Below are 14,793 nucleotides of genomic sequence, written 5' to 3' on the forward strand. Positions count from 1 at the left end.
TTTGTTGTTTAATGAATGGCTGCTGGAAAAAAAGACTATTTCATCCACTACATGGGAGAAACAATCTACTTATAGAGCATTGTACAACCATTCAAATTAATGTACTGTGGGTTAAAGTCCCAATCCGAATGTTGGTTGTGTTGGCAGAAAGGGAAAACGAATCCTGCTGTCAAATAGATCATATATATTTATACAGTTGGATTCAGAGAATGGTATGTATTCTGGGAAAATGTAAATATGGCCACATTAGAAGAGCGAAGGCAAGGCTCCTTGATCAAATAGATACACAATTAATTGTTTTGGGCTTAGTTAAAGGTGATCCAGTACCAAAATGCTTTTTAGCAACAAATTAATTTAAGAAATCTTTGTATGTGCTGCCACCTTTACCTTCATTAATAAAGAGCAATCTCCATTTTGTCTTTGCTGTTAGAATTTGTGTGAGGCAAGACGTATAGGGCACCCTAGTGGCTGATATGCCTTTAAAAGATGTGTTTGAAATACTTTCAGAGGCCAAGTCCAATCCTACTCCAACCAAAGACTGCCCACAAGAAAGAAAAAGTTCACGTTGCACTGGTCAATCCAGAGAGAGCCACTAAATATAGTTCTTAAATAGGAGACAGGAGTGCTCTATTTCTTGCAAACTCAAAATACGTCTTAGTGGAACTTTGGGCACTTCGAAAGGTTAAGAGGTACAAAATGGAACCTGTCCCATCTTCTCTTCCCAATTCACTTCTCAAAAGGTTTTGAATAGGCATCTTTGCACCTAAACAAAATTGTAAACAACAATATTCTAGTAATGAGAAACAAATGTATTATGCCCACTCATAAATGTCAAAAAGTCCGCATTGTTTGTCCTCTGCAAAACACTTCAAAATAAACAACATTCTCCATCTCGAAGAGTAAAGTCAAGAGTGGTGTGTTTTCTCATCCCCTTCATTCAGAAAAGATCCAAGACTTCAGAAAAGGGATTTTACATTCTCATGGTTCTCTCAGATAACACAGGCATGTGAAACGTTACAAATTCAAATTCCACATCAAAGGCAACAAAGGATCCCTAAAGAAACCCCACAGGTACCAACTCTGCAACCAGAGGAAATACACTGGAGAATTAATCACAGAGAGTTGGAATGGCAAAGCCATGGTCAATTATTTTCTGAGATGTACTATGAATGTCCATTACAAGTTTATTACGATGCAGGGCTCTCTGTGGCTTTTATTTGACTGGCAGTTTATGGGGACTAGATTGAGACAAACCGCACATAAGTTATTCAGGTCACCTTGTCAATTTCTTTGCATCTAGACAAGCACCAAATATATTCCCCGATACTCCTTCTTATGGACACATACCAGCAGCATGTTCAATAAATTGTCTAAGGGGTACCAAATCAAACTCCTAAGAGAACTAGCCAAGAGCTTCTGGAAGTTCTGCCTTCCTCATGAGGGATATACAGCAAACCGGCAAATTGCCACTCCACAAATCTTACTGATTGGAGCAACTGATATCTAAATCAGTTAGTCTTTCAGGCAGTACACATGATGTGGAGTCATTTTCAAGCAATACACAATTTGCAAGGCATTTTCAGTAGATCGCTTGCATTATAACTCCTCGGAAAGTAACTTGGAGGCCTTCTCTGGCTTTTATGGTGAATGTTCCCCTTATGCAGCTGATTAAATGCAATCGTCCTTCACCCACCCTTTCATACGTTCCATAATCTCATTAGATGGCACATCATTCATTTGATTTTTATAGAGCACTTCTGACATCTCACCATAGAAAATAACAGATGGTAATTTCACAAAATGTAATTACACCGATTTTGCCAAAGTCGGAATGTGGGTAGAATCAGTCTACCTCCCGTGTTCAGACTTGTATCCTTCCCCTCACACCACGACATTAGTTAGCATTTACTCAAAGAACCATTTTGTCCGCATTAAATTAAATGGATCTTACATAACAACATGTTTTGCAAAATTATTACAGAAGAAGTATTCTGAACTGGTATTTGCCTTCCCAGTCAGTTATCTCAAGATATTGTTCTCCATTTCTCCGTACTTCTTAAAGTCCTTCCACCTCGACCACCTAACCACTGGGTGGAGGCAACAAGAGCCCTTTTCATGACAGGGCTGGATTTGTACAGTGGCATGACTGCGAGCGACACAGAAGCAGGCAACCGGATTGTGCCTAAATCTCCGCAATTGTGACCATAACAAGCCTGAAAAAACAGGCTGCGCAGTCAATTATCATCTAAGAGGTTGCAACGCAGAGACAGATCCCTGCGAGAACAGGACCCTAGACTGAGAAATGCACAAACCCACATTGGAATCCAAACCCAATCACATATGACTCTGGAAACTCCTCAAGGCTGATCTTTTCAGACTTGCTTTCTAATTTAAGTCCTCGTAGATTCGGAGCAGTAACCAAAGATTAGGAGATGCAACCCTCCCTTCTTATAAAAAAATCTAACATCCTTCCTCTTTTCACAAATCTGTTCTTTGTGAGATCATCTAAAACTCTGGATTCATTAAAGGTAACCGTTTATAAAATTAAGAACTATATAATTAAATAAATATATCCCCACTCACCTGTTCGATGTTGCATGGGCTCATGTCCGATGCCGCTGTTTTCCACAAGTGTGCTTTTATTAAATGATGCTTCTGACAGTAACTGGAAAGTTATATTACTGTAGCATGTACCGGGCAGCCAGTGGTTGAAAACTGTTTTACCTTTGAAGAAATCTGGAAAAAAAATTGTATATTATTGTTGACATTTCCATTTAGTGAATACTGTGGTCTGCATTATTGTTCAATGGAAATATATTGTAATGTATCATTATAAACGTATACTGATTTGCATCTTGTGAAGGGGTACAGTAGAGTATGCATGCCATTTCCGCAATGTAATATTCATGAAATATGCAAAATGCTGTTCTCTTCTCGAGGGCATCAAGGTTTTAAATGATTGAAAGTCTAGGCTTGCTGTTTTTCCAAGTAAAACGCGCCATATTGGTTCAGTGATTAAATGTTATGTAAGGCCCACAATCTTATTTGTAAAATGTGCTCTTTAAAGTGTCTGATCATAATTTCCAGCAAGCTTGTTGGGTTCCCAACACGGCCATTGACGTATTTAGAAGGAATTTACCTCTGAGCCGAATGGGCCGTGACTTCCATGTTAGAAAGACCATCGCCAAGTCCGCTCAAGACTAGAGGCTGTGATATCCTTTCCGTTACAGTCCCTTCTAAACTCTGTGTGTGCCACTGGGGTGATGATGGGTGGGCAGTCCCAATTTCTAGCAAGACTGTGGAGCACCAGTTCCCATAAAAGTGCCTCCCCCAAAAGGTCTTTTGCTGGCTGCCTGAAAGCCCTGCTCAGCCTGTCGGAATACTCATACTACATGGTCAGAAGCCATTGACTCTGTATAACCATCATTGAGGGCACCACTACCTCACAGCCCCTTTCTAAGTGATTAAAGTGGAGTGGTGTGGCTCACTGGTTAGAGGCGGCAGACCCGGAAGCAGCGGTCGGCCCAGGACCAGGGTTCCATTCCCAACGCGGCAGGGTCTTGGGCCATGGTCAGCGAACTCGATAATTCTCGCCTCGGTGCCTACTCCAACCATGGGTCCCACTCAGCAACTCTGGGCAATAGCTTGCTTAATCTCTACTAACGGCCCCATCAGCGCCGGGGATGCTTGTCTTCACCTTGGAGATGCCCAGGAGGGACCATCTCACAGGGAAAGCCAGGATGGGTTCCCCAGCGGTATACAGCGCCGGGACGCCCCTTTGCTGGGGCAGCTGTGCGCTTTACAAGTATACAACATTTAACATTTAAAGGAAGCTGGCATGAACCATGACATCATATCGAGGCCTGAATTGTAGCATTTGATTATGGCAGAGAACACATCCCACAGCAAATCCTTCACCATCCAAAAATGGCCAAGCACTCTAAGCAAATAGTCTTCAGTTGGCACATTGAATGCAGCTTTAATTGTTATGTTGTAGACCAGCGTAGTAAGCACATTCAATTTCAATCTCGCCAAAATAGGTATAAAATCTTGTAGAATCATGGCAAAGAGGTTGAATTTAATTCCTGCTCTGTTTTGATATATTACAATTAAAGCTGTATTTAATGTGTCTGCATAAGATTGTCTGCATAGGCTACTTGGTCCTTTCTCTGTGGGCAAGATTTACCTTGGACTATTCGAACCAATGAGACTTCTGTTGGGGGATACCAACCAAACGTTCATTCTTAAAATGTCCCTATTTGGTGCAAAAGGTGGTGATTCCGTTCTGAATCAATTCCTTAAATGCATATAGCGAATGATGCAAAGCTGTGGTGCGTAAAAGCACAGGTGTTGCAATGGAAAAAAACAAAGTTGCATTGAACTTAAGTGACATTGCAAGTCACAAGTTGATTTGTGACTCACAGTGTCCATAATGCGAGCTCTTGTAAACCAAAAGGGAAATGGGGCATGGCCCACCTCCACCGCCTATTTCTTGATACTTATATAGTACACAAAACTGTTTTGTGACTATTACTCTGGATTCACATCATTGATGGTCTACTTACACCCGAAAGGTGGCTGTATCGCGTCGCAAATTTGAATGCCGCCTAGGAATGCTTTCATTAAACAGACATCTGGGGGAGTAGACATGATCCCCCAGAAGTATCTTCTCATCATGCCGATCCTTAGGTCTCTCCACAGAGAGCCTTAGCTGTCTTGCGAAACATCAGGTCGGCCCCCAAATATTCTCAAACAACCACAGACTCACAGATTCACACAGAAGAAGCAGAAATGGGCTTTCCGTCAGCCCTCTTCGGTCATTGGTTAGTTGGCAGGCCCTCTTCAACCACTAGCTGGATGAGCAGCACATCCCTTTTGGATCCACCCATGACATATTTGCAAATGTTTCTATTACCAAAAAGTGTTTTTTCCATGCTACAATTTTAAATAAAGAAAATGCAACATTTACTTACCATTCCATGTATCATGGTTGGATTGACAACAGGCAAGGCGGTCTGCTGCAGTGTGTTCTTCTCCTACCTCCACCATACCAGTGCTCGTTACCTCACTACCATTTGTGAGTACCTCATTGCTGATGCTGGCGGCATGTTCCACAGCTTTGCTGTGACATTGCCGCGGTCTTCTGCCAGCCATTGTTATCGCAGAAAAAAAACAATGCGCTTTTCGGATGACTGTCAGAGCTCAGCGTATATCCCCAACCTACCTTTAGACACTAATGCAGAGCAACACGAATAAGCATTTAATTGGCATTCAAGCATCTGCTGCGTTCCATCACTGGTCCAGCTGAGGGAAAGATTTACTATGATTTTTCGTCATGGTTGCACCACTTTTGTGGCACAGCCCTGATGCAAAACCATTTTTGGTATTGCAAAGCAACTTTCTTTAGCTTTGTGTGGTTTAGTAAATACTCAGAGCCAGATTTATGCGCTGGGTTTCCATCACAAATGTTTTTGAATTGCATGACGCATTTGGCCGTATGCTGCCCTTGGTCAGATCTTGAGGGAGACATTACGACCCCTGAACAAATATCTTTTGAAAACAAACTTTGAACTGCACGTGACGCCTTTTATAATGCCGATACAGATAACGATGCACCTGGAATTTTTCTGACTTTGACAGAGGTTCAAATCATTGGCCCCGATGAAGCCTTTCATAATGTGAAACGTGTTGGCTGTGCTTCTTTGGTAATATATATTAAAGAATCATAGGATTCCATAGGCTTAATCATCAAATCAGTTTCAACAAACACCGAATATTTCATTATAACCTCACGTGGCTTGGTAGACACAAAATTACAAAACATATGTGCAAATACATTTCATATATTCAGGGCCAATGGTATCATTCAACTCTGCGGCCACAACGATTTCCGCATACTTATAGATTTACTGCACCTGCCACATATGGCTACACAGTGAGGACCAGGAATTTATGAATAAAGTTAAAGGATTTATTACAAGTTAACAGTCAAATTCAGGTAACTAAATCTCAAAACTGTGCTGCAAAGATACAGAATAACAACAGGATAGCCCAACCTCCTAAAGCAGTTTAGGCTTCTCAGTTTAGGGGAAGCAAGAAGTTCAGTCACCGCAATGCAGAATATTAACAGTAAGATTGCATGTCCAGGGAAGAGTTTCTGATCCTTTCTTCTCAACATGAGCAAAGTCTAGAATCATCTAATTTAACGCCCAAACTGAAGAGGATGGTTAAGTTAAAGGGATCTCAAAAAGTCTGAAAAATGCTGGATAAAAGAGAAAAATATGGAAAGTATGTGGGAAGGTGTCAGCATTTTAGAAACTCGGTCAAGAGGCTTCTAGGGATAGGGAAATACATTTTAGCCTAAGCCACACTCAGAAAAGAATCAAAGGGAAAAACCGAGGTTTGTAACTCTCAAAATCCAACGGGATATTGGCCAACAATGATCTGTGAGAACTCCAGTTATTTCCATACAACTCTTCTGGGTACCACCCCTTGATCACACCATCAGCGGCTTCACTGTCCTTTCCATTCTCACGTTATGAGCTGCAACATTCATGAATTCTCCCAGTGCAAAACCTGGGAACGGTATCGTCCTTGAGAACCTGTAACTTCTCACAACATTACTGTGTACAGACTGTCAGTTGACGCTCCGGCTCGCCAATTCTTTATCAACGTTTTCTTCTCAGACTCTCTATCGTTAATAGATTGTTGTCTCTATCCTCAAACTAACAAATCATGTGAATGTACCTGCAGGGAAAAGACACTCGAGCAGAAATGAAAAAGCAATATTTTGAGGAAAAGAAATACAGACCTATTCTAGTCAATTTATGCATCTCATTCAATGATGGACATTTAATATATGTGTAATGTGTGTAAACATAACTACAAATAAATGGAAATGTCAGTACATTAAATTCAAATCTAGATTCATACGGCAGTTTAAGTAAACGTAAAGTAACTTTGAATGTGTTAATACAAGTGTAACTGAGAACTACATTATGAATACCAATGCAAAAACATTAGTGAAATCAATCTTGTTCCTAAAGTAAATACATTTTAATAGGGTAAAGATGGTTTCATCAAGTGTCTAACAGTGGTGGACCCAATCAGGAGCTCTCAGGCCAGTGGCCTGCCACCAAGGTACAGTGCCAGAGTGCCCCCCCAACGCTTGGGCTGGGGGTGCAGTTGTTATGCCACTGGTGTCTAAAGAGTATATATCATTTTAATAAAAAAGGTTAAGGCTAACAATATATACGAATTCCTAATGCTACAGTGAATGCTCTGCATTACTGAACTCAAGTTCAACACTTTCCATTAATAGCGTTAGGACACTCTGAATATGCAATGCTACGTGCACGTATATAGTGCATATTGGTGACGTGTAAGGGTGGAGTCAAAATTCTGCTGCTCCATTAGTCACAGAGCAAAATTAGAATCTGATGGCCTCACAGCACTTGCACAAATGGCGACTACCTTGCGACCTGATCCTTAGAACGTTGTGCTCACAACTGCTTCCACAACCTTAATCGAACACTGTGCTCTTCCATGGCGCATACACTTGGAGAGTTAGCATGGTTGCTCAATGATGCCACCAAAGTCTGGCTACAATGAAAAAGAAGAGAATCCAGAGGAAGCTTATGAGAGTAAGATAGCACTTGATGATCCACTCAATGTGGCTAAATATGGACTATTCAAGACTGAAAAATGTGCGCACTGGTCGCCCCAGGGAGCAGGCAAGCTTGCTGGGAATCAGATCATGTCACCATGAAACAGGAGGGGAACGAGGAGAGCGACCGTGGGCCATCGGCGCTTGAGCTCAGAGCTCCTTTCTGACATACATGATTTATGTCTTTGCGTTTCCTGACCCAGAATATGCTGCACAAATTGTGTGCTCGGGAACTAACCCAGCGAGTGTGATGAATATCAGGGCTGCGTGCCTGCCACCAGGTACAGCTGCAGCGCCTGTCACAGCACTGGAATTAATGCGGGGTGGGTTAGATACGTGGGGTCTAATTGGAATCCATGGCCACAGTTGCCTAGTAATTAATGTGCCTTCAGAAGCAAAGGCTGCGGTGTCCTGGAACTGTAAATATAGTAAGCACTTGCATTTCCCATGAAAAGTATGCTCTTTCCCACATAGATCACCTGTTTATTCCACCATCCTGCTGGTTGCTCCGAATATGTGATGACAGAGACGCTTTCATAGATGTCTCCGTCGCTTAACAGCCTCCTGGACATGCTCTCATCTGCTTCCCAGGAAATAAGTGGCGGTACCCAGGGGAGCAGTCCTGCGGGCTCGGATGGTGCAGAGGAGGCAGCTTGTCAAGTAGTGTCAGCGCTCCCCATGGCACACCTGGGCTACTTGTGTCAATCACAAACATTTGAGTCCGATTTATTCTTTTCTAGGGTTGGTTTTTCGGATGAGTGGGGAAATAAATGATGATGGTAATTATACCTATAACTAAACCAGATATAAAGCTGATCGAAAATGTTTAGAAATATATTTTACTCTGCTAAGAAACATTTTGCAAATGGCAGAAAGATCAACAGCAGACCACTGTTTGTGAAAGCGCGGCAGTGTGTAGTTCCTGAAGGTGATGGGTAATCGGCCCCTTTCTGAAGGATTGTTTTCCTCACTTGATTTTTGAGACTAAGGCCCTTTGGAGTTATATACCAAGACTAATCTGGCAATTTGACCGTGCAACGAGAAACTAATTATCTAGCCTGCCACCTACATTGCAGTAATCATAATTTTTGGAGCATCGCGGGGGACCCCCATTTACTCGTGTTGGGGACCACTTTTTCATCTCCTTTCCACTAATAAAGAATTATCCTACTTGGACAACAGATACATTATGTATCTTTTCAGATTTGCGTAACGGTTGCCGACTTTGTTCTGATGAAGACCCGCATGCAGAGGTAGAAATTACCCTAATTGCGGAAGACGGGTCGAAACGTTGACACTCTCTCTCTTTGGCCTGCATTACTACTTTTTGACCCAGGCTAAATGACCAGAGGTTATCCAAAGAAAGGTAAATTGATATTGTATATATGCTCAACATTGGTTCCAGCAACTAAATCATCCTGTCCAACCAGTGTTGTATAATAGGAAATAGGATATCTTTGTCTCTTATTATTTTGATTGTTTCCTGTTCTTTTCATGATCACATTGCACATGAACACTTCCTCTCTCACTCCTCTTCTGACAACCGCCTATTACTATAAATGATTGATTTAATACTGTTGTTTGACAAAAATTATATAAAGGTAAGATTTTTTCATATAAACAATGTTGTCTTTTATCTCTCTGTGTGACAATAATCAAATTATACTCTATAGATTCCCAGGTCCTTTACTTTTTCTTGAACAACACCATTAATATTTCATTTTCACATAAACGGGCAGCCATTTTGTAAACACCACACTTTATGTTTCAAACATAATTAAAAAATCTGATGTTTAGCCTTTTTTACCCTCAATTCTTTTGACATGATTACTCTAATCACATTGTTATTAGGCACCATCTTGATTGCGAATTGTATAAAAACTGGTGTGCCATGCTCAATATCCTATTTTCAATATGGCTACACGTTTATTCAAAAAAGTGTTGAGTACTGGGGGGGCGCTAGAGGGCGCACTGCGGGATGGCTGCTCTTTAGGACAGCTCCGCCGGGCAGGAGGCTACTAGTGTCTACTTCAGGGGATGGAGGCGATAATAATGCCAGATGTAGACGTCGGAAGGTGTTGAGCACAAGATGCTGGCAGCGGCGCTGTTTCTGCATGCTTAAAAAGATAATAAACGGCCGAAATCGGAAGGACCGAGCACTACCTCTGGTGAACCCAAAATGGCGGCGCTCAAGCGAGACGAGGTTCCTACGGAGATCAGGACTACAGCGAACTGGTGATCGGATTTCGGACAAGGCTCCCTTGAGTACCTGCACTGGGGTCTGCACTAATGTGTATAAAATCGAGGCAGCCACGCCGCTATATGAGCAAACCTTGCTGCATAGGGTATACTGCATGAATGTGACGCAACTGTCTGTATTGGTGCTGCATATAGCCGGAGATGGCGGGCGGACGATCTCCACAATTAATATTGAATGCGCTATAAGAGATACCACCGAACTAAGTGCTTGGTAAAACCTCATCTCGCTGCTCATTGTACTAATACGAGACCACACGACTTCATACATCACGGTGCTTAGTCCTGGAGCATAGCGCGCTAAAACGAAAGGAAAAAAAAAACAAAAAGAAAAGACGCCGCCTCCATGGACGGGAGTTTGCTCTGAACACTGGGTGTAGTACACATGTTGTGAATTAGCCGCCTTGCATGAGTGGGAGGTTTTGGTGCCAACTCCTGAGCTCTGTGTACCCCGGTTTTGGCGCAGTGAAATCGGACTTCATAAATCATGTACTACAGGCATGCTTATGTGTCATACGTTGTGCGCTGACATTTTGGGCATGCCAAGGACGGCTTAAAATGTCGGACAGACGGATCACGCAATTTTCAATGGGCGTCATTAACCGAATGCTTTACAAAATGGCGACTACCTACGCCACTCATGCCCACTACATGCTCTGGTGGCCATATTCTGTGCGCTCTGAAAACGTGGGATGCAACGCCCTGTAAGGGTACGTAACACTAGTGCTGCCTGCATGCGGGACCACAAACTGACGACGTCTCAGCGCTGCTGCTGAAGGTGCACCTATAAATAGTGACTCATTGCGCGTAACCTGTTAATAGCTAGAGGGAAAGCGATCTGCAGACACGTGTATGCCACTGACTTATTGCACGAGGACAATATCTGTTTAGACTGCCACCCAATACGGCATCAGTGACTATCTCGGGTGCCCTATGTGAGGTGGTATGTGACTCTGTTCCAGGGGATGCGATCTACCCTCGTCTAAGAATGCCGGTTACAGCGGGATACCAAAGCTGCTTGTGTAGTGCAGTACTTGCGCTCTTTCAAAGCACGGTGCGCATTGCTGGGCCGGGAACCCAAATTGGAGGGACAACAGAAACACAGCCCTAGCGTTTCTAATTGTAACTGCGTAGTTGCTGCGCCAAGATCAGATACCGCCAGGGACCTGTGCGCTGTTTACACTTTTCATTCGATATAACAACCAGTCACCATGGGAAAGCCTGATGCGCAACAATCCAAATTGACTTTTGAAAAAAAAAGGCTGCAAAAACCTCGACGGCTGCATCAAACGAGGAGCCAGATACCAATGCGGGGCGCAATGCTGGCATGAAAGGGGTGCTACAAGCCATTCAGAAAAGTCTCCAGGATATAAACGGAAAGCTGGATACAATCACTTTAAGAGTTGATAACATGGCTGCAAAACTGGATAAACATGGTGAGCGATTAGTTGAAGCAGAGACGTGGATTTCTGCAGTAGAAGATGAGTCCCATGGTACGGCCACGAGATGCGAAGAAATGGGAAAAGTGTTGGACATCATCAAGAATAAGGCAGAAGATTTGGAAGCGCGCTCTCGCAGGAATAATGTTCAAATAGCTGGCGTTCCGGAGTCCACCAACACAGGCAAAATGGAAACGTATATTGAAGACCTGATCCGCAATGTATTTGGCACAGAGAAGCTCTCATTTGTTGTTATGATTGAAAGAGCGCATAGATCTCTGGCCCGAGGCCCAAACCGGGGACTCCCCCAAGACCCGTAATAGCACGAGTTTTAAATTATAGAGATCGTAATGCACTTCTCAGGATGGCCCGGGAAAAACAGACGGTAACTTATCAAGGCAACAACCTGGAATTCTATCCGGATTTTACAATAACAGTCCAACTGGCGAGGAAAGAGTTCAACCCCATGAAAAAGAAACTGCAAGACATGGGGATAGAATACACCATGCTCTATCCGGCTAGACTGAAGGTTAACCATGAGGTATGGGCCACTATATTACAAACACCAAAGGCCGCGCTGGAATATCTAAAAAAAACTCAGCTCCAGGAGAAGACCACGAAATAGAGATGAACAGCACCAAGACTCAGAGTAACTGGCCTAGCTATCGACAACACAATATACTGCTTTCCTATGAAGAGATTACCCCGTGGATATGCTGATGCTGTGCAAAGGCATCGTTAGCGGATGGGTACCCTCCTGTGCAACACAGCGCCTCCTTGGAGGCTGATATCGCATTGTTTGGATGTGGTGCCACTGCCAGCGGCGGGGCACCGCTACATAGCGGTTGCATACAGAGACAAGTGGATGTGGCTGTTGCAGGGGGTATACACACCCTTTGAACTGCAGTCCCAGAGGTGTCTACATTGCAGAGACTGATAAGTATATATCGTAATGCCTAGACCTACAACTGTATTATGTATGATGTACTGTGAGCTGATGATATTATCTAAGCTGAGCGACAGAGGCTCGCACTAGAAGTTATGGCTATATCAGTGCTCATACTTGTGTTCTATAAATTGTGTCACTGTCTGCAATTACACAACATGCCTGGCCACATCCATTAATTTGGATGAAGTTGTGTGACCTCGGTGGACCCCCCCGGCGGGTGTTCCCCATTACAAGTTAAGTTTAGTTACCAATGATCAGGGGATCATGTCTTTGGCATAGTTGGGTTGCTGAAGTGGGTGGGGGGTGGTGGGTGATAAGTAGGGAAAGTTTTTGTTTTGGACCAATGCACTTGAGAGACATTGCTGTGTCACAAGCTTATGCTAAACCAGGCGATAACTATAGAAGTTTGCTGGAGGCTATAGACTGGAAGTATTATAAGTGTCGTGGACCGACACAAGATAGATATTGCTCTCCTACAGGAGACCCATTTGGCACCAACAGATACCGGTAGTTTGGGTCGACGCTGGGCAGAATCCGTACACAGATCCTCATACTCTTCGTATGCTAGGGGGGTTTTGATATTAATCAAAAAAGGTTTACAATTCCATATAGACAATACTGAGTCTGATACACTGGTACGCTATGTAATAATAACGGGTACATTACGAGGTCGTAAACTAGCTATAATCAGTACATAGGGGCCAAATGTTGATGACCCCGCTTTCTATAGCGATTTGGGGAGGAAAATATGATATCCCGATCATTTGGGGTGGTGATTTCAACATTGCACTTCAGAACCCCACGGATAGATCAGGGATGACAACCGAACCACATATGCAAGCTCTGGGTAAGCTGAAAGATATTATGGCTATCAGACTAACTGCAATCTGGAGGTTTCGGCACCCCCAAGCTCTAGAAGCGTAACGGACCCCCGAAACCCAGGGACCACCACCTCCCTGGGGCTGTGCAAACGTTGGGACGGGGCCACGTGGCCCCCCTCCTGGAGCCCTTGATGGCCCTGGGGACCACCACCCCCCCAGGGCCGGATCCTGCAGTGTCCCGGGGTGCCCACCCCCGGGACACTGCTGTTTGCAATGACAGGGCAGGACCTGTGCGGCTCCCGTCCTGTCATTGCAAACTCTGCTTTGCTTCATTGAAACGAGAGCAGGAAAACCTGCTCTCACTTCAATGAAGCAAATCAGATTGCTTTTCCACACGAGGAGCTGCATGTCAGCAGCTCCTCATGTGGAAAAGCAAAACCGTCTCCCGCAGGACGTGGGGAGTTGCGGGAGCGTGGGGACATTAGGGCTCCCCCACAGTCCCCAACAGAGAGGGCCAGCCACAGGGGATGGGGTACCCGGGGCTAGAAGTCGCCAGGGAGGGGGGCCTTGCAGCCCCCTCCCCCCCAAAAAATACAGAAATAAAATTAAGGCCGGCCCTGGGGGATGGGGTCCCTGGGGCCAATAGAGACCTCAGGAGGAGGCCACGCAGCCTCCTCCATAAGAAAAATATATATTTATGTGGCCATGGGTCCCCGGAATTGGTCACAATTGAGAAGTGATATTGGCCTATACGATGCGCAATTCTTTGGGTTTTTTCCTGGTTTTAATAAAATGCTAATCGTCGCATCATTCCATGAGTCAGGTATCGTTTCGTGTCCCAGATAAGTCTTATTCATTATTTCTGTTAGGTGTTCAATTAATGTTTCTTTTAATGCAATGTAGAATTCATTAGGCAACGCATCCGGACCCGCAGCTTTTCCTCTCTTTAGGTTACATATGGCAGTTCTTATTTCTTCTGGTGTTATTTCAGCGTTCAAGAAATCCACTTCTTCATCTGTCAGGCTTGGAAGGGGAACATTCTCAAGATAATTCTTGATGTCTTCATCTGATGGATTTATGTCTTCTCTATATATTGTCGTAAAAAATCTAGAGAATTCTTGCCTTATTGAAACATCATCTGAGCAAGTAGATGATTGGTCTTGAATATAAATGCTTAGTATATTATTTCTAGACTGATCTGTTTTCATTTTCCAGGCTAGCATTTTTCCGCAACCTTCTCCATATTCATGGTTTGCTAATTTGCTGTTCTCCCATTTTTCTTTGACTATATTCTCCAGGTAATCCACCAGATTCTCCTTTAGGTTACGTCGCTTCTCTTCTAAATTATTCCTTGATTCTTGAGTTATGCCACACTCTAGCTGTAATTCAACTTCTTTAATTTCCAATTCCAGCTTATTGATATCCAATTTTTTTGTTTTATGTTTGTATGCTCCCAAGCTGAGTAGTTTTCCTCTTATTACCGCTTTATAAGCATCCCACATTACTCTTTTTGATGTTCCGACAGCATTATCTTCAAAGTAATGGAGGGAAGTTGTTATGAGTTGATCCACACTTTGTTCATCTCTAAGGATTGATCGATCGACTGTCCACCTATTGGGCAGATGGGATTGTGGAAGTGATAAGGTTAACTGTACCGCAGAG

The 14,793-nt window shown here is 43.5% G+C and overlaps 1 protein-coding gene across 6 annotated transcripts in view; it reads right to left on the bottom strand.

Annotated features, from left to right (window-relative positions):
- PTPRO (protein tyrosine phosphatase receptor type O) overlaps nucleotides 1–14,793 on the bottom strand; it is a 1,018,456-nt gene that overhangs the window by 523,616 nt on the left and 480,047 nt on the right. For all 6 annotated transcript variants that reach the window (XM_086920999.1, XM_086920983.1, XM_086921017.1 and 3 more), the window contains exon 4: nucleotides 2,584–2,736. In XM_086920999.1, coding sequence (XP_086777125.1) covers nucleotides 2,584–2,736 — 153 coding nt within the window. The remainder of the gene's footprint in view (nucleotides 1–2,583; nucleotides 2,737–14,793) is intronic.

This window comes from Lissotriton vulgaris, chromosome 1_1 (assembly GCF_964263255.1).
Source record: "Lissotriton vulgaris chromosome 1_1, aLisVul1.2, whole genome shotgun sequence".
NCBI lineage: Eukaryota > Metazoa > Chordata > Amphibia > Caudata > Salamandridae > Lissotriton > Lissotriton vulgaris.